At 43.5% G+C, this 24,462-nt stretch overlaps 2 protein-coding genes and 1 long non-coding RNA gene across 3 annotated transcripts in view; 2 read left to right on the forward strand and 1 right to left on the reverse strand.

Moving 5' to 3' along the window:
* LOC147833150 (uncharacterized) overlaps nucleotides 1–24,462 on the reverse strand; it is a 134,150-nt gene that overhangs the window by 22,411 nt on the left and 87,277 nt on the right. The window lies entirely within an intron of this gene.
* On the forward strand, nucleotides 622–15,636 carry LOC147833151 (uncharacterized). The gene is made up of 2 exons (XM_087291267.1): nucleotides 622–7,298; nucleotides 10,793–15,636. Exons 1-2 carry the CDS (start codon nucleotides 3,885–3,887, stop codon nucleotides 14,210–14,212), a joined length of 6,834 nt encoding a protein of 2,277 aa, XP_087147393.1. The 5' UTR covers nucleotides 622–3,884; the 3' UTR covers nucleotides 14,213–15,636.
* Nucleotides 7,519–10,792, forward strand: LOC147833152 (uncharacterized). The gene is made up of 4 exons (XM_087291279.1): nucleotides 7,519–7,552; nucleotides 7,633–7,693; nucleotides 7,768–7,842; nucleotides 7,922–10,792. The coding sequence occupies exon 4, from the start codon at nucleotides 9,026–9,028 to the stop codon at nucleotides 10,088–10,090; it is 1,065 nt and encodes a 354-aa protein (XP_087147405.1). The 5' UTR covers nucleotides 7,519–7,552; nucleotides 7,633–7,693; nucleotides 7,768–7,842; nucleotides 7,922–9,025; the 3' UTR covers nucleotides 10,091–10,792.

A 24,462-nucleotide genomic window follows, 5' to 3' on the forward strand; every position in this document is an offset into this window, starting at 1 on the left:
TAAAGATTTAAGTCCCTGAGGGCTGTTTTTGACCCATCAAGGTAAAAATTGTAATTTTCAAGCCACGTTTACACTATGGCTGCACAATATTGAGAAAATATGTGATATTTTTGTTGAAACATATTTCTTACAATATACAATACAGTTGAAGTTAGAGTTATTGGCCCTAAATAAAATAAAAAGCCTAAATTATAATAAAAAATGTATCAATATCACTCAATAATCAATCATTTAATATTAAATATATATTTATTGCTTAAAGGACTAAAATATTAAACTTAAAATGTTTTTTTTTTTTTTTTTAATTAAAAACTGCATTTATTCTAGCCGAAATTAAACAAGACTTTCTCTAGAAGAAAAAATATTATTAGACATACTGTTAAAACTTAATTGCTGTTAAACATATTTTAAGAAATATTTTTGAAACATAGGAGAGCTAATAATTTTGAATTCAACTGTAACTAACATGTGTGATGGTGTAGTGCAGCTGATTGATATGAGTAACCAAAATGTGATGGTGCTGTGCAGCTGATTGGCATTGACATCGGCCAATCGGCACGTAGCACCGCCTTTTTAAACCTGATTGGTCGGTGCTTGGGATACGTCACGTCCGACTCCGACGCACTGGTTTGGGTGTCTGTAGCCGCGGCTACAGGTAGAGGCTCTGCGCTCGTTCTGAATTTTGTAAGTTGTTTGAATCGACCCACGTTAAGCTCTCTTTTGGCATTGTTCTAGTGCATCGTGTGGCGGTGGCTTTTCCCTTGGCTGTGGTGGCTGGATGACTGTTCAGTTGCAGGTATGTGATGGCTTTGAACTGGCTGAGTAATGGGGTTTAGCCGCATTTTAACCTGCGTGTTTCATGCTGTACAGCTATTAATTCCGGCACCTCGCTGTATTGTATCGACCAACGAGTGATTTAGAACGTGTCTGAGTGTGCGCCCATTGGTAAGTGAAGCACGTATGATGTGGTGTGATCATTTAAAGGACCATGTTAATGGGCTTGTTTGCGCTTTTTCCTCCTTAGGATCCTCCCTTTTCCCCTTTCTTTCTCTCTTACGTCGGATCTTCCTCTGGTATCATTTGCTTACTAGCTCCCGTGTTCATCGCTATTGCCGTGGTTACCGGAGACCGTCTGCAACTGCTGCTAATGCTAATGGCGGCGTATTGGCTGCCGCTTGGACGCCACCAATGCAGCTGCTAGCGGGGACTGCCTGCAATAACTCTTAGCGTGCTGCTTTGTGCTCCCCTTCATTTTTTCATTTGTTTATTTGTGTTGGATAATTGATTTGTCAACATAAGCATTCTTCTGTTTTTTGTTGTGTATTTATGCAAAGTATTGATTTTTGTTTTTCGTTATTAAGAGTATTCTTTTGTGAGTTTAGTCTTATTTCTAGTAACAGTTAATGTTGGGTCTAGTGTAGGTCAGATGGTGTAAATACAGCTGCAGCTATCTTTCAATTAGATCATGTAAAGTAGGTGTTAACCTGATTGACCCACTTATTTGTGTTTTGTTGGTTATTGATTTTTATTTTTATTTATTTCAGGAACTGAGGTTTCCCCCGGTGGATGACGGGTCACTTTCCACTGGTGGTGGTGTTTCTCTATCGTGTGCTGTGGACACTGAGTGCGTGATAGCGTGATTTTTGAGTGCACTGTGGTGTGTGCGTGTGCTGGGGTAAAGTCTGTCCACTCGTACCCAGTCAGTGGGAACCTCCAATCCTGGTTTGGTTTTGTTTATTTATTGTTTCTTGTGTTTAATAATGAAGTGGGAGTCTTTGTGTTTTTAAGAACCGTTTTATTCCAAATAAATATTTTTGTACTTTTTCATTAACTCACGTCTCTGTGCCTTTCTGGGAGAAACGAACCTGTGTCCTTTTCTAATAGTTGTTTCCCTGGGGTGGCGTAGTCGGTTATTTTTATTTAAAAAGATTTAAACCCTACTCTATACCCTCGTCACATTCTGGCGTAGTCGGCAGGATTCCCCCTCATTGTGTGCAGAGACGTGTGTTTGTTTTTGTATATTTTCATTTTTGTAGGAATTGAATTGCGGCAGTCTCCCTCCCCTATTCTTTTTGGTGAGTCAACAAACGTTGACTTTTTGCTTGTACGTTGTAGCAATGGAAGATGAATTGCGTGAGTTAAGGGAGTTGGTAACTCAATTAAAAGCTGATAATGAGCGACTACGGCAAGAGCAGGTGCCAGCTGCACTGCCGGGTCCATCTAATATTTCTATTCCTGTTGTTTCAGATCCTCCCCTCATTGATGCTGGTCCCTCGTCAACCGACCGATTTGTTTTCGTTCCTCGAGACCGTAAATGTCCAAAATTCAGTGGCCGGTCCGGAATTGACATCAATGAGTGGGTGGAAGAAGCAGAGGCTTGTATGCGTCTTCGCCATTTGTCTTCAGCTGATCGGGCATTTTTCTTGTTTGATCACCTGGAGGGAGAGGCAAGAGAGGAAATTCGTTATAGGCCACAGAGTGAAAGGGAGGATCCAAAGCGGGTGATTCAGGTATTGCGCGATCTATATGGCTGTACTAAGTCTTATGTAGCTCTTCAGGAGTCATTCTTTTCCAGAAGACAGCAGGAAGGGGAGACTTTGGAGTTTTCCTTAGCCCTGATGAGCCTTCTGGAAATGGTTAAAGGTCAGTCACCTCATGGCATGCCTAATGCAGAAATTTTACTGCGAGATCAGTTTGTGGAAAACGTTAATGATTGCACCCTTCGTCGTGAACTTAAGCAGTTTGTTCGGCGTCAACCTACTGCCACATTGGTTGACGTACGTGGTGAAGCACTTCGGTGGGAAAGAGAGGGCATGCCTGGGGGAGCGCGGGGCCGAAGTCAGTCTGTTCCATCAGTTTATGGTATTCAGTATGGGGTGCAGGGGAATCGAAGTGTTAGTAGTGGGGCAAAGTCTGAAATGACTGAATTGCGGGACATGTTGCTGAAGCAGCAGCAACAATTAAATCAACTAGTTCAAAGTATGTCTCTGCTTCAGAGTTGTTCACCCAGTTTGCCGCCACCTAAAGTTAACCCTGTTATTTGCAGAAGATGTCGTCAGCCAGGCCATTTTGCGAGAAATTGCGATGGTGGGCGGATGTCGGTCCGTGCACCATCAGCCCAAATAACTTCTGCTTTAACAAGACGCGAACAGTCATCCTCCAGCCAGCCGTCGGAAAACTAGTTCCCACCAAGTTACAGGGCCATAACTTGGTTGGGAAAAGGGTAGGCTCTAATGATCATATGCCGTGTTTAATGTCTACATGTCCGAAGCTCGTTGTAACTATAGGTGGGGTTCAGGTCCCTTGTTTGGTTGACACCGGTTCCATGGTGTCCACCATTACTGAGAGTTGTTTCATGACTAATTTTGGGCTGTGGGGTCAAGAACAGCTTAGATCATGTCATTGGTTACAGCTTAGAGCTGCAAATGGTCTTTCAATTCCTTATATTGGTTATTTGGAATTAGATATAGAGCTTTGTGGGCGAGTAGTTTCAGGCTGTGGCGTGCTGGTTGTTAAGGATCCTCCTGGGGGCATGTGTGCACAAACACCTGGTGTATTGGGTATGAATGTGTTGAGCCGCTGCTACCAGGAGCTATTCGGCCAGCATGGTACAGGCCTTTTTGATTTACCGGCAGTATCACAGGCCCCTAGTTTTATCTTTCAGGCCTTACAAAATTGTCATCAGGCTGGAGTTCAGCCAGTTAAAGATGCAGAAGGACAAGTCAGAGTGCGTGGACGTCGGGCGTGTCGCATCCCAGGTGGCACTGTAAAATTTGTTGCTACAACTTGTTCGGTGCAGTATTCTGGTAATGCTGTACTGTTTGAACCTCCAATTTCTGGTCTCCCTGCAGGTTTGCTGGCCTCTCCTGCGCTCCTAAAGGTGGATGGTGGTACGGTCTGTGCCCATAGTCAACGTGGGCACTATGGATGTGGTATTGTACGCCAGAACTATTGTGGGCGTTGTGAGTAAGGTTGATGTAGTTGCGTTACCCCCAGAGGTCGCAGAGGTAAACATGGTGGCCGCTAGGGTAAGTGCACAGTCTTCTCCTTCTGTGCAGGAGCAAATAGCCACTTTAGACCTGTCAAAACTGCCTGAGGTAGAGCAGGGTAAAGTTAGGGCATTGCTGTTGAAGTATTTGCCTGTGTTTTCCAGTTACGATGGTGATTTGGGTTGTACAAACCTGATATCTCACGATATACCATTGTTAGATGAGATCCCTGTCAGGCAGCGGTTCAGGCGCATCCCTCCGTCTGAGTATGAGGTGGTAAAGGCACATATCAACCAACTGCTAGAGACCCAGGTGATTAGAGAAAGTTCCAGTCCTTATGCTTCGCCCATTGTCCTGGTTAAGAAAAAAGACGGTGGTCTGCGCATGTGCGTAGACTACCGTCGTTTGAATGCGAAAACCAGAAAGGATGCATTCCCTCTACCACGTATTGAGGAAACTTTGGACTCGCTGGCTGGGGCCTGTTGGTTTTCCACCATGGACCTAGCCAGTGGGTATAACCAGGTGCCTGTAACTGAGAAGGACAAGCCTAAGACTGCCTTCTGTACCCCTTTTGGCCTTTTTGAGTGGAATAGGATGGCGTTTGGACTGTGTAATGCCCCAAGCACCTTCCAACGATTGATGGAACGGTTGTTTGGGGATCAACAGTGCCAATCCCTCCTCCTGTATTTGGATGATATTATTGTCTTTTCCTCCTCTATAGATGAACATCTGGCACGGATGGAGGTTGTCCTGAGCCGTCTGCAGAGGGAAGGGTTGAAGGCCAAGTTATCCAAGTGTGCTTTCTTTCAAAGGGAAGTGCGTTATTTGGGTCACGTCATTTCGTCAGAGGGGGTCTCTACCGATCCAGGTAAAGTGGAGGCAGTGGCCAACTGGCCTTGCCCGACCAGCGTTACCGAGTTGCGCTCATTTTTGGGGTTTGCTAGCTACTACCGTCGTTTTGTGGAGGGGTTTTCCAAATTGGCTGCCCCTCTCCATAGGCTGGTGGCTCAGCTTGCAAACCCAAAACAGCGAAAGGGCAATGCCCATGACTTTGCGGCTTCTTGGTCCACAGAATGTCAAAGTAGCTTTGAGGGGTTGAAAATTAAGCTAACTAGTGCTCCAGTGTTGGCCTATGCTGATTTTTCTCTGCCTTTTATTTTAGAGATCGATGCCAGTCAGGGAGGCTTGGGGGCAGTCCTCTCACAGGAACAACAAGGCAAGGTGCGACCAATAGCATATGGCAGCCGCAGTCTTAGGCCCACCGAGCGTAATCCATCTAATTATAGTTCAATGAAATTGGAGTTTTTGGCACTCAAGTGGTCCATGACTGAAAAGTTCAGGGAGTATTTGTTAGGCCAAAAATGTATTGTCTTTACTGATAACAACCCCCTTAGCTACCTGAATTCTGCCAAGTTAGGTGTAATGGAGCATCGTTGGGCTGCTCACTTGTCCGCATTTGACTTTGAAATAAAGTATAGATCGGGTAGGAGCAATCGTAACGCAGACACTTTGTCCCGGCAGAACTTTTCCAGTACAGGAGAAGTTCAAGGCCTGTGTCCAGGGGTGGCTGTTCCAGCTGTGTTGCAGCAAGTGGCCCCAGATGGATTGGTGACCCAGGTCAATCAAGTTACTGCCTTTCCCTGCCCCTCTGGCAGTGACATGGGTGCTCTGCAGGAAGCAGACACAGTCATTGGTGAGGTGTTGGTGTTTTGGAGGCGTAAGTTGCTCCCTACCTCGGAGGAGCGTAAGCAGCTCTCTCGCTTGGCAGTCATCTTGCTTCGCCAATGGGGCCGCCTTGTGGAAATTGAAGGGGTGCTCTATCGGCGTGTGTCACGGCCGGATGGCGGAGAGGAAGTTCTCCAGGTGTTACTACTAGCCGTCATGAAGACTGAGGTCTTGACCCAGCTGCATCAGCAGCATGGACATCAGGGGGTTGAGCGTACTTCCCAGCTGGTTCGTCAGAGATGTTACTGGCCGGGTATGTTTGCTGACATTGCACGCTGGTGCCAGGAGTGTGAGCGCTGCCAGTGTGCTAAAGGCACCCCCTCTGCTCCCAGTAGTTTTATGGGACATCTTCTGGCTTCTCGGCCTAACGAGATTTTAGCTCTCGATTTCACTTTGATGGAGCCTTCAAGATCTGGCCTAGAAAATGTGTTGGTCATGACTGACATATTTACAAAGTACACCTTAGCTATACCCACTAGAGACCAACGGGCCGAGACTGTAGCCCAGGTCCTTGTGGCCGAATGGTTTTGTAAATTTGGGGTGCCAGGTCGCATCCACTCCGACCAAGGTCGTAATTTTGAGTCCACTTTGATTCAGCAGCTGTGTGGGTTGTATGGAGTTGTAAAGTCCCGTACTACTCCATACCACCCTGCTGGAAATGGTCAATGTGAGCGTTTCAATAGAACGTTGCATGATCTGCTGCGTTCTCTTCCACCTTCTAAAAAGAGTGATTGGCCACTTTGTCTCCCTCAGGTTCTCTTTGCGTACAACACTACTCCTCACCAGTCAACTGGAGAATCCCCGTATTATTTGATGTTTGGACAGGAACCTAAACTTCCCATTGATTTCCTCTTGGGTAGAGTTAAAGAGCCGTCAGCCGGCAGTGTTCATGGGTGGATTGTGGAACAGCAAGATCGGTTACAAGTCGCTTTTGAAGGTGCTCGTGAGCGATTGGGTGCCGCAGCCGACCGGCGGAAGGCCCGGCATGATCTTCAGGTAAGGGAAGCACCACTGAAGGAGGGTCAACTAGTTTACCTTCGCGATCATAGTGTGCGAGGTAGATGTAAAATCCAAGACCTGTGGAGCTCAGTGGTCTACCAAGTCCTAAAAGCACCTACTGAAAGTGGAGTGGTCTATACTATTGCTCCTGTTGCAGACCTCAGTAAAACCAAACATGTACACAGATCCTTGTTGAAGGCCCAGCTTGGTCCGAATCTGCTTCCTAGTCCACCTGAACCTGCAATGGGTGATGGCATGCAGCCTTCAGATGAGGAGTGTGATGGAGACTTGCTGGTTCTAGTTCCTGAGACACCAGAGCTTAGAGGAAGGTCAAGGTCACAGGGTTCTGTCCCCCCTGTTCCTCGGGTGGTAGACGAGGAACTGGAGGGTCGAGCAACTGGGGAGACTGTGCAGCCTGAAGTGGTGCCCTCTAACCCTGTAAGAGCAGCAGAAGTTGTGGTAAGGAGAACTGTGAGAAGTACGGCGGGTCAGCATTCTAACCTGCACCACCTCCCACGAGCTGTAGGTACAGGGACAGTGTCCAGTATAGCGACTAACCCTTTTGGTACATTCTTTCGCCCTTGGGATTAGGCTCTTCGATTAATGATGTTTAGTTCACCGTCGGGGCGACGTTGCAGAAATTGGGGGTGGAATGTGATGGTGTAGTGCAGCTGATTGATATGAGTAACCAAAATGTGATGGTGCTGTGCAGCTGATTGGCATTGACATCGGCCAATCGGCACGTAGCACCGCCTTTTTAAACCTGATTGGTCGGTGCTTGGGATACGTCACGTCCGACTCCGACGCACTGGTTTGGGTGTCTGTAGCCGCGGCTACAGGTAGAGGCTCTGCGCTCGTTCTGAATTTTGTAAGTTGTTTGAATCGACCCACGTTAAGCTCTCTTTTGGCATTGTTCTAGTGCATCGTGTGGCGGTGGCTTTTCCCTTGGCTGTGGTGGCTGGATGACTGTTCAGTTGCAGGTATGTGATGGCTTTGAACTGGCTGAGTAATGGGGTTTAGCCGCATTTTAACCTGCGTGTTTCATGCTGTACAGCTATTAATTCCGGCACCTCGCTGTATTGTATCGACCAACGAGTGATTTAGAACGTGTCTGAGTGTGCGCCCATTGGTAAGTGAAGCACGTATGATGTGGTGTGATCATTTAAAGGACCATGTTAATGGGCTTGTTTGCGCTTTTTCCTCCTTAGGATCCTCCCTTTTCCCCTTTCTTTCTCTCTTACGTCGGATCTTCCTCTGGTATCATTTGCTTACTAGCTCCCGTGTTCATCGCTATTGCCGTGGTTACCGGAGACCGTCTGCAACTGCTGCTAATGCTAATGGCGGCGTATTGGCTGCCGCTTGGACGCCACCAATGCAGCTGCTAGCGGGGACTGCCTGCAATAACTCTTAGCGTGCTGCTTTGTGCTCCCCTTCATTTTTTCATTTGTTTATTTGTGTTGGATAATTGATTTGTCAACATAAGCATTCTTCTGTTTTTTGTTGTGTATTTATGCAAAGTATTGATTTTTGTTTTTCGTTATTAAGAGTATTCTTTTGTGAGTTTAGTCTTATTTCTAGTAACAGTTAATGTTGGGTCTAGTGTAGGTCAGATGGTGTAAATACAGCTGCAGCTATCTTTCAATTAGATCATGTAAAGTAGGTGTTAACCTGATTGACCCACTTATTTGTGTTTTGTTGGTTATTGATTTTTATTTTTATTTATTTCAGGAACTGAGGTTTCCCCCGGTGGATGACGGGTCACTTTCCACTGGTGGTGGTGTTTCTCTATCGTGTGCTGTGGACACTGAGTGCGTGATAGCGTGATTTTTGAGTGCACTGTGGTGTGTGCGTGTGCTGGGGTAAAGTCTGTCCACTCGTACCCAGTCAGTGGGAACCTCCAATCCTGGTTTGGTTTTGTTTATTTATTGTTTCTTGTGTTTAATAATGAAGTGGGAGTCTTTGTGTTTTTAAGAACCGTTTTATTCCAAATAAATATTTTTGTACTTTTTCATTAACTCACGTCTCTGTGCCTTTCTGGGAGAAACGAACCTGTGTCCTTTTCTAATAGTTGTTTCCCTGGGTAACTCCTGGGGTGGCGTAGTCGGTTATTTTTATTTAAAAAGATTTAAACCCTACTCTATACCCTCGTCACATTCTGGCGTAGTCGGCAGGATTCCCCCTCATTGTGTGCAGAGACGTGTGTTTGTTTTTGTATATTTTCATTTTTGTAGGAATTGAATTGCGGCAGTCTCCCTCCCCTATTCTTTTTGGTGAGTCAACAAACGTTGACTTTTTGCTTGTACGTTGTAGCAATGGAAGATGAATTGCGTGAGTTAAGGGAGTTGGTAACTCAATTAAAAGCTGATAATGAGCGACTACGGCAAGAGCAGGTGCCAGCTGCACTGCCGGGTCCATCTAATATTTCTATTCCTGTTGTTTCAGATCCTCCCCTCATTGATGCTGGTCCCTCGTCAACCGACCGATTTGTTTTCGTTCCTCGAGACCGTAAATGTCCAAAATTCAGTGGCCGGTCCGGAATTGACATCAATGAGTGGGTGGAAGAAGCAGAGGCTTGTATGCGTCTTCGCCATTTGTCTTCAGCTGATCGGGCATTTTTCTTGTTTGATCACCTGGAGGGAGAGGCAAGAGAGGAAATTCGTTATAGGCCACAGAGTGAAAGGGAGGATCCAAAGCGGGTGATTCAGGTATTGCGCGATCTATATGGCTGTACTAAGTCTTATGTAGCTCTTCAGGAGTCATTCTTTTCCAGAAGACAGCAGGAAGGGGAGACTTTGGAGTTTTCCTTAGCCCTGATGAGCCTTCTGGAAATGGTTAAAGGTCAGTCACCTCATGGCATGCCTAATGCAGAAATTTTACTGCGAGATCAGTTTGTGGAAAACGTTAATGATTGCACCCTTCGTCGTGAACTTAAGCAGTTTGTTCGGCGTCAACCTACTGCCACATTGGTTGACGTACGTGGTGAAGCACTTCGGTGGGAAAGAGAGGGCATGCCTGGGGGAGCGCGGGGCCGAAGTCAGTCTGTTCCATCAGTTTATGGTATTCAGTATGGGGTGCAGGGGAATCGAAGTGTTAGTAGTGGGGCAAAGTCTGAAATGACTGAATTGCGGGACATGTTGCTGAAGCAGCAGCAACAATTAAATCAACTAGTTCAAAGTATGTCTCTGCTTCAGAGTTGTTCACCCAGTTTGCCGCCACCTAAAGTTAACCCTGTTATTTGCAGAAGATGTCGTCAGCCAGGCCATTTTGCGAGAAATTGCGATGGTGGGCGGATGTCGGTCCGTGCACCATCAGCCCAAATAACTTCTGCTTTAACAAGACGCGAACAGTCATCCTCCAGCCAGCCGTCGGAAAACTAGTTCCCACCAAGTTACAGGGCCATAACTTGGTTGGGAAAAGGGTAGGCTCTAATGATCATATGCCGTGTTTAATGTCTACATGTCCGAAGCTCGTTGTAACTATAGGTGGGGTTCAGGTCCCTTGTTTGGTTGACACCGGTTCCATGGTGTCCACCATTACTGAGAGTTGTTTCATGACTAATTTTGGGCTGTGGGGTCAAGAACAGCTTAGATCATGTCATTGGTTACAGCTTAGAGCTGCAAATGGTCTTTCAATTCCTTATATTGGTTATTTGGAATTAGATATAGAGCTTTGTGGGCGAGTAGTTTCAGGCTGTGGCGTGCTGGTTGTTAAGGATCCTCCTGGGGGCATGTGTGCACAAACACCTGGTGTATTGGGTATGAATGTGTTGAGCCGCTGCTACCAGGAGCTATTCGGCCAGCATGGTACAGGCCTTTTTGATTTACCGGCAGTATCACAGGCCCCTAGTTTTATCTTTCAGGCCTTACAAAATTGTCATCAGGCTGGAGTTCAGCCAGTTAAAGATGCAGAAGGACAAGTCAGAGTGCGTGGACGTCGGGCGTGTCGCATCCCAGGTGGCACTGTAAAATTTGTTGCTACAACTTGTTCGGTGCAGTATTCTGGTAATGCTGTACTGTTTGAACCTCCAATTTCTGGTCTCCCTGCAGGTTTGCTGGCCTCTCCTGCGCTCCTAAAGGTGGATGGTGGTACGGTCTGTGCCCATAGTCAACGTGGGCACTATGGATGTGGTATTGTACGCCAGAACTATTGTGGGCGTTGTGAGTAAGGTTGATGTAGTTGCGTTACCCCCAGAGGTCGCAGAGGTAAACATGGTGGCCGCTAGGGTAAGTGCACAGTCTTCTCCTTCTGTGCAGGAGCAAATAGCCACTTTAGACCTGTCAAAACTGCCTGAGGTAGAGCAGGGTAAAGTTAGGGCATTGCTGTTGAAGTATTTGCCTGTGTTTTCCAGTTACGATGGTGATTTGGGTTGTACAAACCTGATATCTCACGATATACCATTGTTAGATGAGATCCCTGTCAGGCAGCGGTTCAGGCGCATCCCTCCGTCTGAGTATGAGGTGGTAAAGGCACATATCAACCAACTGCTAGAGACCCAGGTGATTAGAGAAAGTTCCAGTCCTTATGCTTCGCCCATTGTCCTGGTTAAGAAAAAAGACGGTGGTCTGCGCATGTGCGTAGACTACCGTCGTTTGAATGCGAAAACCAGAAAGGATGCATTCCCTCTACCACGTATTGAGGAAACTTTGGACTCGCTGGCTGGGGCCTGTTGGTTTTCCACCATGGACCTAGCCAGTGGGTATAACCAGGTGCCTGTAACTGAGAAGGACAAGCCTAAGACTGCCTTCTGTACCCCTTTTGGCCTTTTTGAGTGGAATAGGATGGCGTTTGGACTGTGTAATGCCCCAAGCACCTTCCAACGATTGATGGAACGGTTGTTTGGGGATCAACAGTGCCAATCCCTCCTCCTGTATTTGGATGATATTATTGTCTTTTCCTCCTCTATAGATGAACATCTGGCACGGATGGAGGTTGTCCTGAGCCGTCTGCAGAGGGAAGGGTTGAAGGCCAAGTTATCCAAGTGTGCTTTCTTTCAAAGGGAAGTGCGTTATTTGGGTCACGTCATTTCGTCAGAGGGGGTCTCTACCGATCCAGGTAAAGTGGAGGCAGTGGCCAACTGGCCTTGCCCGACCAGCGTTACCGAGTTGCGCTCATTTTTGGGGTTTGCTAGCTACTACCGTCGTTTTGTGGAGGGGTTTTCCAAATTGGCTGCCCCTCTCCATAGGCTGGTGGCTCAGCTTGCAAACCCAAAACAGCGAAAGGGCAATGCCCATGACTTTGCGGCTTCTTGGTCCACAGAATGTCAAAGTAGCTTTGAGGGGTTGAAAATTAAGCTAACTAGTGCTCCAGTGTTGGCCTATGCTGATTTTTCTCTGCCTTTTATTTTAGAGATCGATGCCAGTCAGGGAGGCTTGGGGGCAGTCCTCTCACAGGAACAACAAGGCAAGGTGCGACCAATAGCATATGGCAGCCGCAGTCTTAGGCCCACCGAGCGTAATCCATCTAATTATAGTTCAATGAAATTGGAGTTTTTGGCACTCAAGTGGTCCATGACTGAAAAGTTCAGGGAGTATTTGTTAGGCCAAAAATGTATTGTCTTTACTGATAACAACCCCCTTAGCTACCTGAATTCTGCCAAGTTAGGTGTAATGGAGCATCGTTGGGCTGCTCACTTGTCCGCATTTGACTTTGAAATAAAGTATAGATCGGGTAGGAGCAATCGTAACGCAGACACTTTGTCCCGGCAGAACTTTTCCAGTACAGGAGAAGTTCAAGGCCTGTGTCCAGGGGTGGCTGTTCCAGCTGTGTTGCAGCAAGTGGCCCCAGATGGATTGGTGACCCAGGTCAATCAAGTTACTGCCTTTCCCTGCCCCTCTGGCAGTGACATGGGTGCTCTGCAGGAAGCAGACACAGTCATTGGTGAGGTGTTGGTGTTTTGGAGGCGTAAGTTGCTCCCTACCTCGGAGGAGCGTAAGCAGCTCTCTCGCTTGGCAGTCATCTTGCTTCGCCAATGGGGCCGCCTTGTGGAAATTGAAGGGGTGCTCTATCGGCGTGTGTCACGGCCGGATGGCGGAGAGGAAGTTCTCCAGGTGTTACTACTAGCCGTCATGAAGACTGAGGTCTTGACCCAGCTGCATCAGCAGCATGGACATCAGGGGGTTGAGCGTACTTCCCAGCTGGTTCGTCAGAGATGTTACTGGCCGGGTATGTTTGCTGACATTGCACGCTGGTGCCAGGAGTGTGAGCGCTGCCAGTGTGCTAAAGGCACCCCCTCTGCTCCCAGTAGTTTTATGGGACATCTTCTGGCTTCTCGGCCTAACGAGATTTTAGCTCTCGATTTCACTTTGATGGAGCCTTCAAGATCTGGCCTAGAAAATGTGTTGGTCATGACTGACATATTTACAAAGTACACCTTAGCTATACCCACTAGAGACCAACGGGCCGAGACTGTAGCCCAGGTCCTTGTGGCCGAATGGTTTTGTAAATTTGGGGTGCCAGGTCGCATCCACTCCGACCAAGGTCGTAATTTTGAGTCCACTTTGATTCAGCAGCTGTGTGGGTTGTATGGAGTTGTAAAGTCCCGTACTACTCCATACCACCCTGCTGGAAATGGTCAATGTGAGCGTTTCAATAGAACGTTGCATGATCTGCTGCGTTCTCTTCCACCTTCTAAAAAGAGTGATTGGCCACTTTGTCTCCCTCAGGTTCTCTTTGCGTACAACACTACTCCTCACCAGTCAACTGGAGAATCCCCGTATTATTTGATGTTTGGACAGGAACCTAAACTTCCCATTGATTTCCTCTTGGGTAGAGTTAAAGAGCCGTCAGCCGGCAGTGTTCATGGGTGGATTGTGGAACAGCAAGATCGGTTACAAGTCGCTTTTGAAGGTGCTCGTGAGCGATTGGGTGCCGCAGCCGACCGGCGGAAGGCCCGGCATGATCTTCAGGTAAGGGAAGCACCACTGAAGGAGGGTCAACTAGTTTACCTTCGCGATCATAGTGTGCGAGGTAGATGTAAAATCCAAGACCTGTGGAGCTCAGTGGTCTACCAAGTCCTAAAAGCACCTACTGAAAGTGGAGTGGTCTATACTATTGCTCCTGTTGCAGACCTCAGTAAAACCAAACATGTACACAGATCCTTGTTGAAGGCCCAGCTTGGTCCGAATCTGCTTCCTAGTCCACCTGAACCTGCAATGGGTGATGGCATGCAGCCTTCAGATGAGGAGTGTGATGGAGACTTGCTGGTTCTAGTTCCTGAGACACCAGAGCTTAGAGGAAGGTCAAGGTCACAGGGTTCTGTCCCCCCTGTTCCTCGGGTGGTAGACGAGGAACTGGAGGGTCGAGCAACTGGGGAGACTGTGCAGCCTGAAGTGGTGCCCTCTAACCCTGTAAGAGCAGCAGAAGTTGTGGTAAGGAGAACTGTGAGAAGTACGGCGGGTCAGCATTCTAACCTGCACCACCTCCCACGAGCTGTAGGTACAGGGACAGTGTCCAGTATAGCGACTAACCCTTTTGGTACATTCTTTCGCCCTTGGGATTAGGCTCTTCGATTAATGATGTTTAGTTCACCGTCGGGGCGACGTTGCAGAAATTGGGGGTGGAATGTGATGGTGTAGTGCAGCTGATTGATATGAGTAACCAAAATGTGATGGTGCTGTGCAGCTGATTGGCATTGACATCGGCCAATCGGCACGTAGCACCGCCTTTTTAAACCTGATTGGTCGGTGCTTGGGATACGTCACGTCCGACTCCGACGCACTGGTTTGGGTGTCTGTAGCCGCGGCTACAGGTAGAGGCTCTGCGCTCGTTCTGAATTTTGTAAGTTGTTTGAATCGACCCACGTTAAGCTCTCTTTTGGCATTGTTCTAGTGCATCGTGTGGCGGTGGCTTTTCCCTTGGCTGTGGTGGCTGGATGACTGTTCAGTTGCAGGTATGTGATGGCTTTGAACTGGCTGAGTAATGGGGTTTAGCCGCATTTTAACCTGCGTGTTTCATGCTGTACAGCTATTAATTCCGGCACCTCGCTGTATTGTATCGACCAACGAGTGATTTAGAACGTGTCTGAGTGTGCGCCCATTGGTAAGTGAAGCACGTATGATGTGGTGTGATCATTTAAAGGACCATGTTAATGGGCTTGTTTGCGCTTTTTCCTCCTTAGGATCCTCCCTTTTCCCCTTTCTTTCTCTCTTACGTCGGATCTTCCTCTGGTATCATTTGCTTACTAGCTCCCGTGTTCATCGCTATTGCCGTGGTTACCGGAGACCGTCTGCAACTGCTGCTAATGCTAATGGCGGCGTATTGGCTGCCGCTTGGACGCCACCAATGCAGCTGCTAGCGGGGACTGCCTGCAATAACTCTTAGCGTGCTGCTTTGTGCTCCCCTTCATTTTTTCATTTGTTTATTTGTGTTGGATAATTGATTTGTCAACATAAGCATTCTTCTGTTTTTTGTTGTGTATTTATGCAAAGTATTGATTTTTGTTTTTCGTTATTAAGAGTATTCTTTTGTGAGTTTAGTCTTATTTCTAGTAACAGTTAATGTTTGGTCTAGTGTAGGTCAGATGGTGTAAATACAGCTGCAGCTATCTTTCAATTAGATCATGTAAAGTAGGTGTTAACCTGATTGACCCACTTATTTGTGTTTTGTTGGTTATTGATTTTTATTTTTATTTATTTCAGGAACTGAGGTTTCCCCCGGTGGATGACGGGTCACTTTCCACTGGTGGTGGTGTTTCTCTATCGTGTGCTGTGGACACTGAGTGCGTGATAGCGTGATTTTTGAGTGCACTGTGGTGTGTGCGTGTGCTGGGGTAAAGTCTGTCCACTCGTACCCAGTCAGTGGGAACCTCCAATCCTGGTTTGGTTTTGTTTATTTATTGTTTCTTGTGTTTAATAATGAAGTGGGAGTCTTTGTGTTTTTAAGAACCGTTTTATTCCAAATAAATATTTTTGTACTTTTTCATTAACTCACGTCTCTGTGCCTTTCTGGGAGAAACGAACCTGTGTCCTTTTCTAATAGTTGTTTCCCTGGGTAACTCCTGGGGTGGCGTAGTCGGTTATTTTTATTTAAAAAGATTTAAACCCTACTCTATACCCTCGTCACACATGCAAAATAAAAATCCTGTATTTATGTAGCGATTTATACTAAAATAGACATAGATATGTGTCTAAGCTAAATAAGTCTTTAAAAAACATGAAGGTGCAAACATTTAGACTATTCATTCATTCATTTTCTTGTCGGCTTAGTCACTTTATTAATCTGGGGTGACCACAGCGGATTGAACTGCCAACATATCCAGCAAGGTTTTTTTTTTTTTTTTTTTTTTTTTACGCAGCGGATGCCCTTCCAGCCGCAACCCATCTCTGGAAAACATTCACACATACACACACACACACTCATACACTACGGACAATTTGGCCTACCCAATTCACCTGTACCGCATGTCTTTGCACTGCACAAACAATTCTAGCCAAAATGTAATCCCTAATTTTAATTTTCTCTGTATATTTGTCCATTTCTATGCATAAAAAATTGAAAAGATAAATGATTGAGCAAACACAGTGTAGGAGACTCTTTTTTTTTTTGCCTGTAATGATTCTTTCTGGAAGTAGCTGTTCCAAGGGAATGAATATAAATTTAATAGTACTGTCTTCCATTTGTGTAAAAATAGCTTCTAACATGCTATATTTTAAGATATTGGTAGAGGGTTGTTAATATATCATCACAGAAGACTAATACATCACATAAGAAAAGATAGGAATGGTGGAGAACAGGGGTTGGTTGAAAACTGAAAAAACTTTATTATGGAGATATGTGTGATGATGAATTAAAAATGGTGACAATTAAAGGTTTTAATGGTTGGAAAGAGATAAAAGGAAACTTACTGGAATGTAAAGATGGTGTTGAAAGAGAATAAGAAATATGCACAGCTCTATCTTTGAATTTGCATTATAAAAGCAAAAAGCAGTGTTATCAATTGTTGTCATACACAGTTAAATAACACATAATAACATACATTTGTCTTCAAAAACATTAATTTAAGCCTGAACACTACATGGTACTTAAAATGAATAGAAATAAATACATATTACATACTAGGGGTGTCAAAATGAATTGTTTCTTCAGTGCATCGTGATGCAGACGCGGACAATTTGGTATTGGTTCAGTTATAGATTCTCTGGTTATTATGTGCTGATGTCATTTATCTAATTTTTGCTATATTGCGTTAGTTTACTATGGCGAGGGAGGCCACTGCGAATTATTAAAATGCTCCAAAGACTTAAAAAAATGCAGAAACTATCCCAACTAACCCAAGACTCTGCTAGGAAGATGCTACCAAATGCAGCCCAAGACTGGTAACTCAATGAAGCTAAGCAGTGCTGAGCCTGATCAGGACCTGGATGGGTGACCACATGGGAAAACTAGGTTGCTGTTGGAAAAAGTGTTAATGAGTCCAGGAGGAGGTGCTCAGACTGCGGACTGTGTAAGTCCTAATGCCCCAGTAAAGTGAAGGGGACACTTCACACACCCCTAATCCCCCAACCCCATCCCCCTCATGATTATGAAGCGCTTTGGGTGTGCAGCCATACACGATAAATGCGCTATATAAATACAATTTAATAATTTAAAGACCCTTGCCTTCCATATAAGCAACTTCTGATACCAAATGTTCAACTAGATGTCAAGTTATTATTTGTTGTTCCTAACACTTGGATAGGTGACAAGACTTATTTCAGGTAGTGTACAGGTCACACTATATTTTAATTGTACAAATAATGCTTTTAACAAACCATGGCATTAAATTAGACTTCTGATTAAAAAAAACTAGTAATTTGCTGCTTTAATAAAACATTTTTTAATGTAATAATTTAAATATTAACAGTTTATTAACAGTTATAAAGTAGGATCTTTTTTTACATTTCTAAACATATCTAAACCCAACCTTACTAATGGTAACACTTTAGAATAATGGCCCATTAGTTAACGTCTTTACTTACATTAAGCTTTTTTAATCATAGTTAAACATTAACTAATGCATTATTAAAACCCAAACGTGTGTTTGTTAACATTGTCGCCGGCAGCTAGCTCTCTGCAACTCTCACATGGTCGCCCACTGAAGCTAAGCAGGACTGAGCCCGGTCAGTACCTGGATGGGAGACCACATGGAGAATCTAGGTTGCTGCTGGAAGTGGTGTTAGTGAGGCCAGCAGGGGCGTTCATCCTGTGGTCTGTGTGGGTCCTAATGCCCCAGTATAGTGACGGGGATTCTATACGGCTCAGTGAGCGCCGTCTTTCGGATGAGATGTTAAACCGAGGTCCCGACTCTCTGTGGTCGTTAAAAATTCCAGGATGTCCTCCGAAAAAGAGTAGGGGTTTAACCCCGGTATCCTGGCCAAAATCTGCCCTCTGGCCTCCTAACCATCCCCATATCCCAATTGGCTTCATCACTGTCTCCTCTCCACCAATCAGCTGGTGTGTGGTGTGCGGTCTGGTGCAAAATGGCTCCAGGTGGATGCTGCACACTAGTGGTGGATGAGGAGAGACCACTCCCCCCCCCCCCCCCCCCCATTGTGTAAAGCGCTTTAAATGCTCAAAAAAGCGCTATATAAATGTAAGAAATTATTATTATTATTATTATTATTATTAACATTAGGTAATGCACCATAAGATAATATGAACATGAACTAATGTTATAGACATCATATACTAATATATATATTTTATATGCAGCCTGAGAGCTGATCACTCCTCTGCCTACCGACGGTAAATGATTTAAGCAGGGGTGTGAGTTATTTCCACTGTACAGTCAAATCAATCTGTTTTTATAGCTGGTTAGGCTGGAAAATGACCGGCCAAATCCAGCTAAAACCAGCTTGACCAGCCTGGTTTAAGCTGGATATAGCTGGTTTTGGCTGGACTCCCAGCTTGGCTAGGCTGGTCAAATTGGTTTTAGCTGGTCATCTTCCAGCCTGACCAGCTAAAACCATGCTGAAAATGGCTGGAAACCAGCCTGGAAGTGGCCAAAACCCCTATAAAACCAGGCTGGTCGACCAGCTATAACCAGCCAACCAGCCAAGGCTGGTTTAAACTGAATTTTTCAGCAGGGTTATAACTGTTAACAAACTGTTAATGTTTAAAAAATACACAGGTAATACACCAGTGGTAAATGGTATGAATTATTAGTTAATACTAATATAATTGGGTAACTACAATGTTAACAAAAAATATACTAACTACATATCACATTACTTACGTCAGTAGCTTTTTAGATTGAAAAGACTTGACCTGTTTTAACCTGTCTGTATTCTTTTTCAGATGAGAACATGTCTTGAATCTAGCATTATCCAGTCACCCAGCTGTCCGACTTCAACCTTCAAACTTGTTCTGTTCTGCTGTAGCAACTGCATATTAGAGCGGCCTTCCATCCTCAGCTATGCTTTCTCTCTTTGTCTCTTCCACGCACACACATAAAAAAAATAAAAAAAAAAACCCACATTCCTCCACAGAACACTTTCTCAGCATTCACACACTCAGCAGGAGGAGCTTTGAGTTTGGCGATATCGTGCTAAATGTTCGACGTCAAAAAGAACACAAAACGGCGCAATCATCACAGCATGGACGCTCGAGCCCATCATACAGAGCAAACCAACCTTCAGCAATTACATCCTCTCCCGTACATGCGCTCGGCCAATTAATGACAGCCGCAGTATCTCAACAGCCTCCACATTCTCAATTATAAACAGTCATAACAAAGCTCCTCTGTGGTAAATGGAAGCCAGTCAGGCGTGCGCTGGGCATAATTGTTACAATGTTGAAAGTCACAGTTAATTAAAGGTCACCTAAGCTGCGGCAAACATGCAGGAATAGTGATGAACGGATCAAATGCAGGGCTCTGCCGTCCAGGAGAGGACGTGAACTACGCTGCAAGTGTTACGATAGCCGCAAAACTGCACTGAAGATTTTTAAGCACGGTATTAATGGATGGTTTTAGCCTCCACGCAATAGGCACGTTTAATGAGCTGCAGGGTGATGGGGTGAATTATGCTGCATGGGCCATTGTGATGCCAGGATGGGTTTTGCTGGCTCATCATTGCCGTCTGTTCATCCGCATTCGTTGTGGCCCTCAAAGGATTAGTTGACTGAAAATGAGCATTCTGTCATCATTTGCTCACCCTCAGGACATTCTAGACCTTCTGCAAAGAACAAGTTATTTTAAAGAATTTTTACAAGCTTTTTTTTATTTTTTATTCTTAGATTTATACACTCACCGGCCACTTTATTAGGAACACCTTCCCAACTGCTTGTTGCAAATTACTACCCAGCCAATAACATGGCAGCAATTCAGTGCATTTGGGCATGTAGACATGGTCAAGACGATCTGCTGCAGATGGAACTGAGCATCAGAATGGGAAAGAAAGCAGATTTAAGTGACTCTAAACAAGGCAAGGCTGTTGGTGCCAGACGGGCTGGTCTGAGTATTTTAGAAACTGCTGATCTACTGGGACATTCGTGCACAACCATCTCTAAGGTTTACAGAGAATGGGCACAAACATCTTGTTGATGACAGAGGTCAGAGGAGAAGACTGGCCAGACTGGTTCGAGCTGATAGAAAGGCAGCAGTATCTCAAATAGTCTTGATTTCTGCTACGACATTCAGATGGTAGGGTCAGAATTTGGCATCAACAACATGAAAGCATGGATCCATTTATCCATTCATCTATCAAATCTGTTTAGGCTGGCGGTGGTGGTGTAATGGTGTGCAGGATATTTTCTTGGCACACTTTGGGCCCATTAGTATCAATTGTACTTTAGTATTAAATACCTACCGGAGTAAAGTGCATATCATCTCAGACTGGTTTCTTGAACATGACAATGACTTCACTGTACTCAAATGGACTCCACAGTAACCAGATCTCAATCCAATAGGGCATCTTTGGAATGTGTTGGAATTGGATATTTGCATCATGAATGTGCAGCCAACAAATTTGCAGCAACTGCGTGATGCCATCATGTCAATATGGACCAAAATAGAAATATTTCCAGTAACTTGTTGAATCTATGCCATGAGGCATTAAGGCAGTTCTGAAGGTAAAAGTGGGTCCAACCCGGTACTAGTAAGGTAATAAAGTGTTATTCAGTGTAAATTCATTCGTTAATCTTTTTTTATTTTGTTAAGGATGTCCATCTTCCAACAATCCAATTGGTTACCAATGATGAATTCATGTGTCATGAACACCCACAATCTACAGTAAGCCTAATATACCTCACTCACACACACAATACTGAGTCTAGTTGTTTGTAACATTTGTAAGTAACTCTTGTCTTGTCATGTTTTTAACCTGTTTTGTTTACGCCACCAGACCTGATCATTTGCCTGCTTTTGACTAAGCTCAAGGATTCCCTGTGTACCCCAGTTTGCCCCTGTTTCGTTGCTTGTCTGACTAATCTATCAAAAAAACTGCACATGGAGGAAAGATAAACAATAAAGAAAAAAAATAGACTCTTAATTTCTGTTTTATGGAAATTTTAACTGTTTTTCCATATGTGTTTTATAGAAAATATAAATTTCAAACAATATTTTTATTTTGGGGAGATTTTTTTTTTTTTTTTTTTTTTTACAAATTTTAGGACCATTTCAAGTGGATCTTTATCATGAAAAGACAATCATAACCTCCAGTTCATGGCAACTTTTAACAGTTTTTTGTCCATACAGCAAGACAGTGTGGTCTAAAACATCAATGTTAAAGAAAAAACATATTTTTTAATCAACAATTTCAAGAGTTCACACTTAGCTGATAATTAATAATAAAGCTTGATTGGTATGCTGAGCCCTAAACGTATAAGATCCTTGAGCCCTGGGCTGCCTCCCATGAGCAGGGTGAGGAGGAGTTTGAGCTTAGGTAGATCTCTATGAACTCCACTTATTTTATCTGGCTAATTGACCGATATAGGGATGGCTAAGGAGAGATTTGCAGCTTGCTTAGAGCTTCATTATGATGCCAATTTAGCATGTTCCATTTACAGGTAGTTTTTTGGACTGTGGGAGAAAACCGCAGAACTCACAGAAAAACACATGAATACAGGGAGAACGAGCAAACTCTGCACAGATATGTCAACTGGTTTAGTTGGGACTTCAACCCGGGACTTCAACTGATCTGAAGTCATTTACTTTTGCATATTTTGAGCACTAATAGAGAACTGCATTGAAATCAGCACGGATTAAAGTTAATATTTTAAAACAAAAATTAAATATGAAACAAAACAAGACAAAGTCAACAATGTAAGAATTGACATATTTTGGTTGCAATATTCCTTTAAATGCACAGGCATATTCTGAAAAACTCATTCAAGTCTTTTGTGATAGTCTCTCTGTCCTTCAGATGCAATCAATTGAAGTTTATAGTAACAATTACCTGATAAGAGTTTACTGATGGAATGTATAGCTTTCTATCTCCATTTCACGGACATGTTGCTAAACCCTTTCCTGCCCTGGCCTGTCAGATAGCTAGATTAAAAAAAGAGAAATGTACATCCATAATAAAACGCGCTAGATTGAAAAGTCATTCTTTAACATTATGATGCACTCCATTAGGTGTAGTTATTGCTTGTAAAATGTCGCATTGGAGCTGATGTAGAAGCATGTGAAGATGCCGCTTGCATTGTTTTTCCAATCGCGTCTCCCTGCTGCTTAAGATGCTGTTATTGATGCCAGTCTTAACAGAGCAAACAGTATAATCTCCAGTAAGCTGTGGAATTTTTATTACTGCATTTTAAAGGTCATATTTCAGATGTTTAAAAGCAAAAAATACTAAAATCTAATAGGAATCACTGAGCCCTGAATATGACGCGCAGCTGCCAATTATGTAAATTGATGAATGAATCCTGAAATAGCGTTAAAGATTGTATCAGACATTTTAAAGTAAGAGGAAAACTAAGTGTTTAAGTATTTAAAATACTTAATAGTAATCTGATGCATTATTCATAGTGTTAAGTGTAACCCATTCCATTTATTTATTTTTTTACACAGAATGAGGCTTTTGATTCGCAGATTTGAGACTACAATAAAGGTAAATTACTTTGGATTAATATATTAATTTAATTAAACTAAACTTAACTAAAGTAATTATTTTCCCCTAAATGCCACAAGTAATCAGTTATTTAAGGAAAAATCTAACTAACAAAAACTATCTATTTAAATAAATAAATAAATAAAAAGGAAGTCCTAAAAAAAGGGGGTGTGACAAGATCTTGTTTTAAGAGCTCTAACTAGATAAAATCATGTCAAGATTTCTTGCTGAGAAGAAAAGTTGTGATGTTAGCTTGATAGAGCATGAAGGTGAAACTAGCATTGAATATTGGAGGCAGGATTAGATTTGGACCGCAATTTAAGTTCTTTGCACACACTTGGCAACCCAAGCTGGCGTCAGTGTTGCCAGATGTAATGACTTTTTTCAGCCCAAAAGCTGTCCAAAACCCGCCCAAATGCACACAAAAAAAAAACACCCAAAATATTAGATTAATATATATATATTTTTTTTTGTTTTATTTATTTAAATAAAAATTAACCTAGTTACATTAATTGCCATATTTTTTAACCATACATCAACCAACACCAGCAGTCACAGAACCACAAGATAACCGGATCACATCGAAACGCTGCCCCCCTCTCATCTACACTGTGCACTTATTGCTGTGTAGACTACATTACTTATTAGAGAATGTTTTACTTTCAAAGTCCCGTTTTGGTGTTTTAAATTCTTTTGAACACAATTAGGTGCGGCCTGTCAATCAGACAATGCTTCTATGTTTGTTCTTGCTGTCAATTGCATAAAAAAACTATCAATAAAAGTGTTATGATAAACCGAACTGAAGGAAGTCTAGTCAGGATAGAGGGAAAGATGAATGCAGCAATGTACAGAGAAATCCTGAATGAAAACCTCTTGACCTCAGACTGGACCGACGGTTCATCTTCCAGCAGGACAATGAACCAAAGAACACTGCCAAAACATCAATGGAGTGGCTTCACAACAACTCAGCGAATGTCCTTGAGTGCTCCAGCCAAGGCCCAGACATAAATTTCATCACTTCTCATACAACCTGATAGAGCTTGAGAGGTACTGCAAAGAAGAATGGGAGAAAACTCTCAAAGGCAGGTGTGCCAAGCTTGTGGCATCATATTCCAAAAGCCATGAGGCTGTAATTGTTGTCAAAGGTGCATCTACAAAGTGTTAAGCAAAGGCTGTAAATGCTTATGTACATGTGATTTTTTTAGGTTTTTTTATTTTTAATAAATTTGCAACAATTAATGTTTTTTACATTATCATTATGGGGTATTGTGTGTAGAATTTTGGGGAAATAAATGGATTTAATCCATTTTGGGAAAAGGCTGTCACAAAAAAAAAAAAAAAAGTGAAGCGCTAATACTTTCTGTAGGCATGGATATATATATATATATATATATATATATATATATATATATATATATATATATATATATATATATATATATATATATAGCATGCATTGTATGATTAAAAACTGAAATTTTTCATTGATGTCAACAAAAACCTATGTTTTGACCAATAATATACATTAGTAATAAAACATCATCTAGAAGTCTAAAAGTCTGAATATATTTAAATTTAGATTGTACCATCATGTTCCAGATTTTCTTAATACGTGTATCTCAACCAAATACTGCAATATCCCAAAAAACACTCTTCATTAAGGGAAAGCATATTTATTTAACTTTCAGGTTATCCTTAAATCTTAATTTCCAAAAATGGGCACC

The sequence above is a fragment of the Danio rerio genome, chromosome 17 (genome assembly GCF_052040795.2).
Source record: "Danio rerio strain M-AB ecotype USA chromosome 17, GRCz13ab, whole genome shotgun sequence".
Taxonomy (NCBI): domain Eukaryota; kingdom Metazoa; phylum Chordata; class Actinopteri; order Cypriniformes; family Danionidae; genus Danio; species Danio rerio.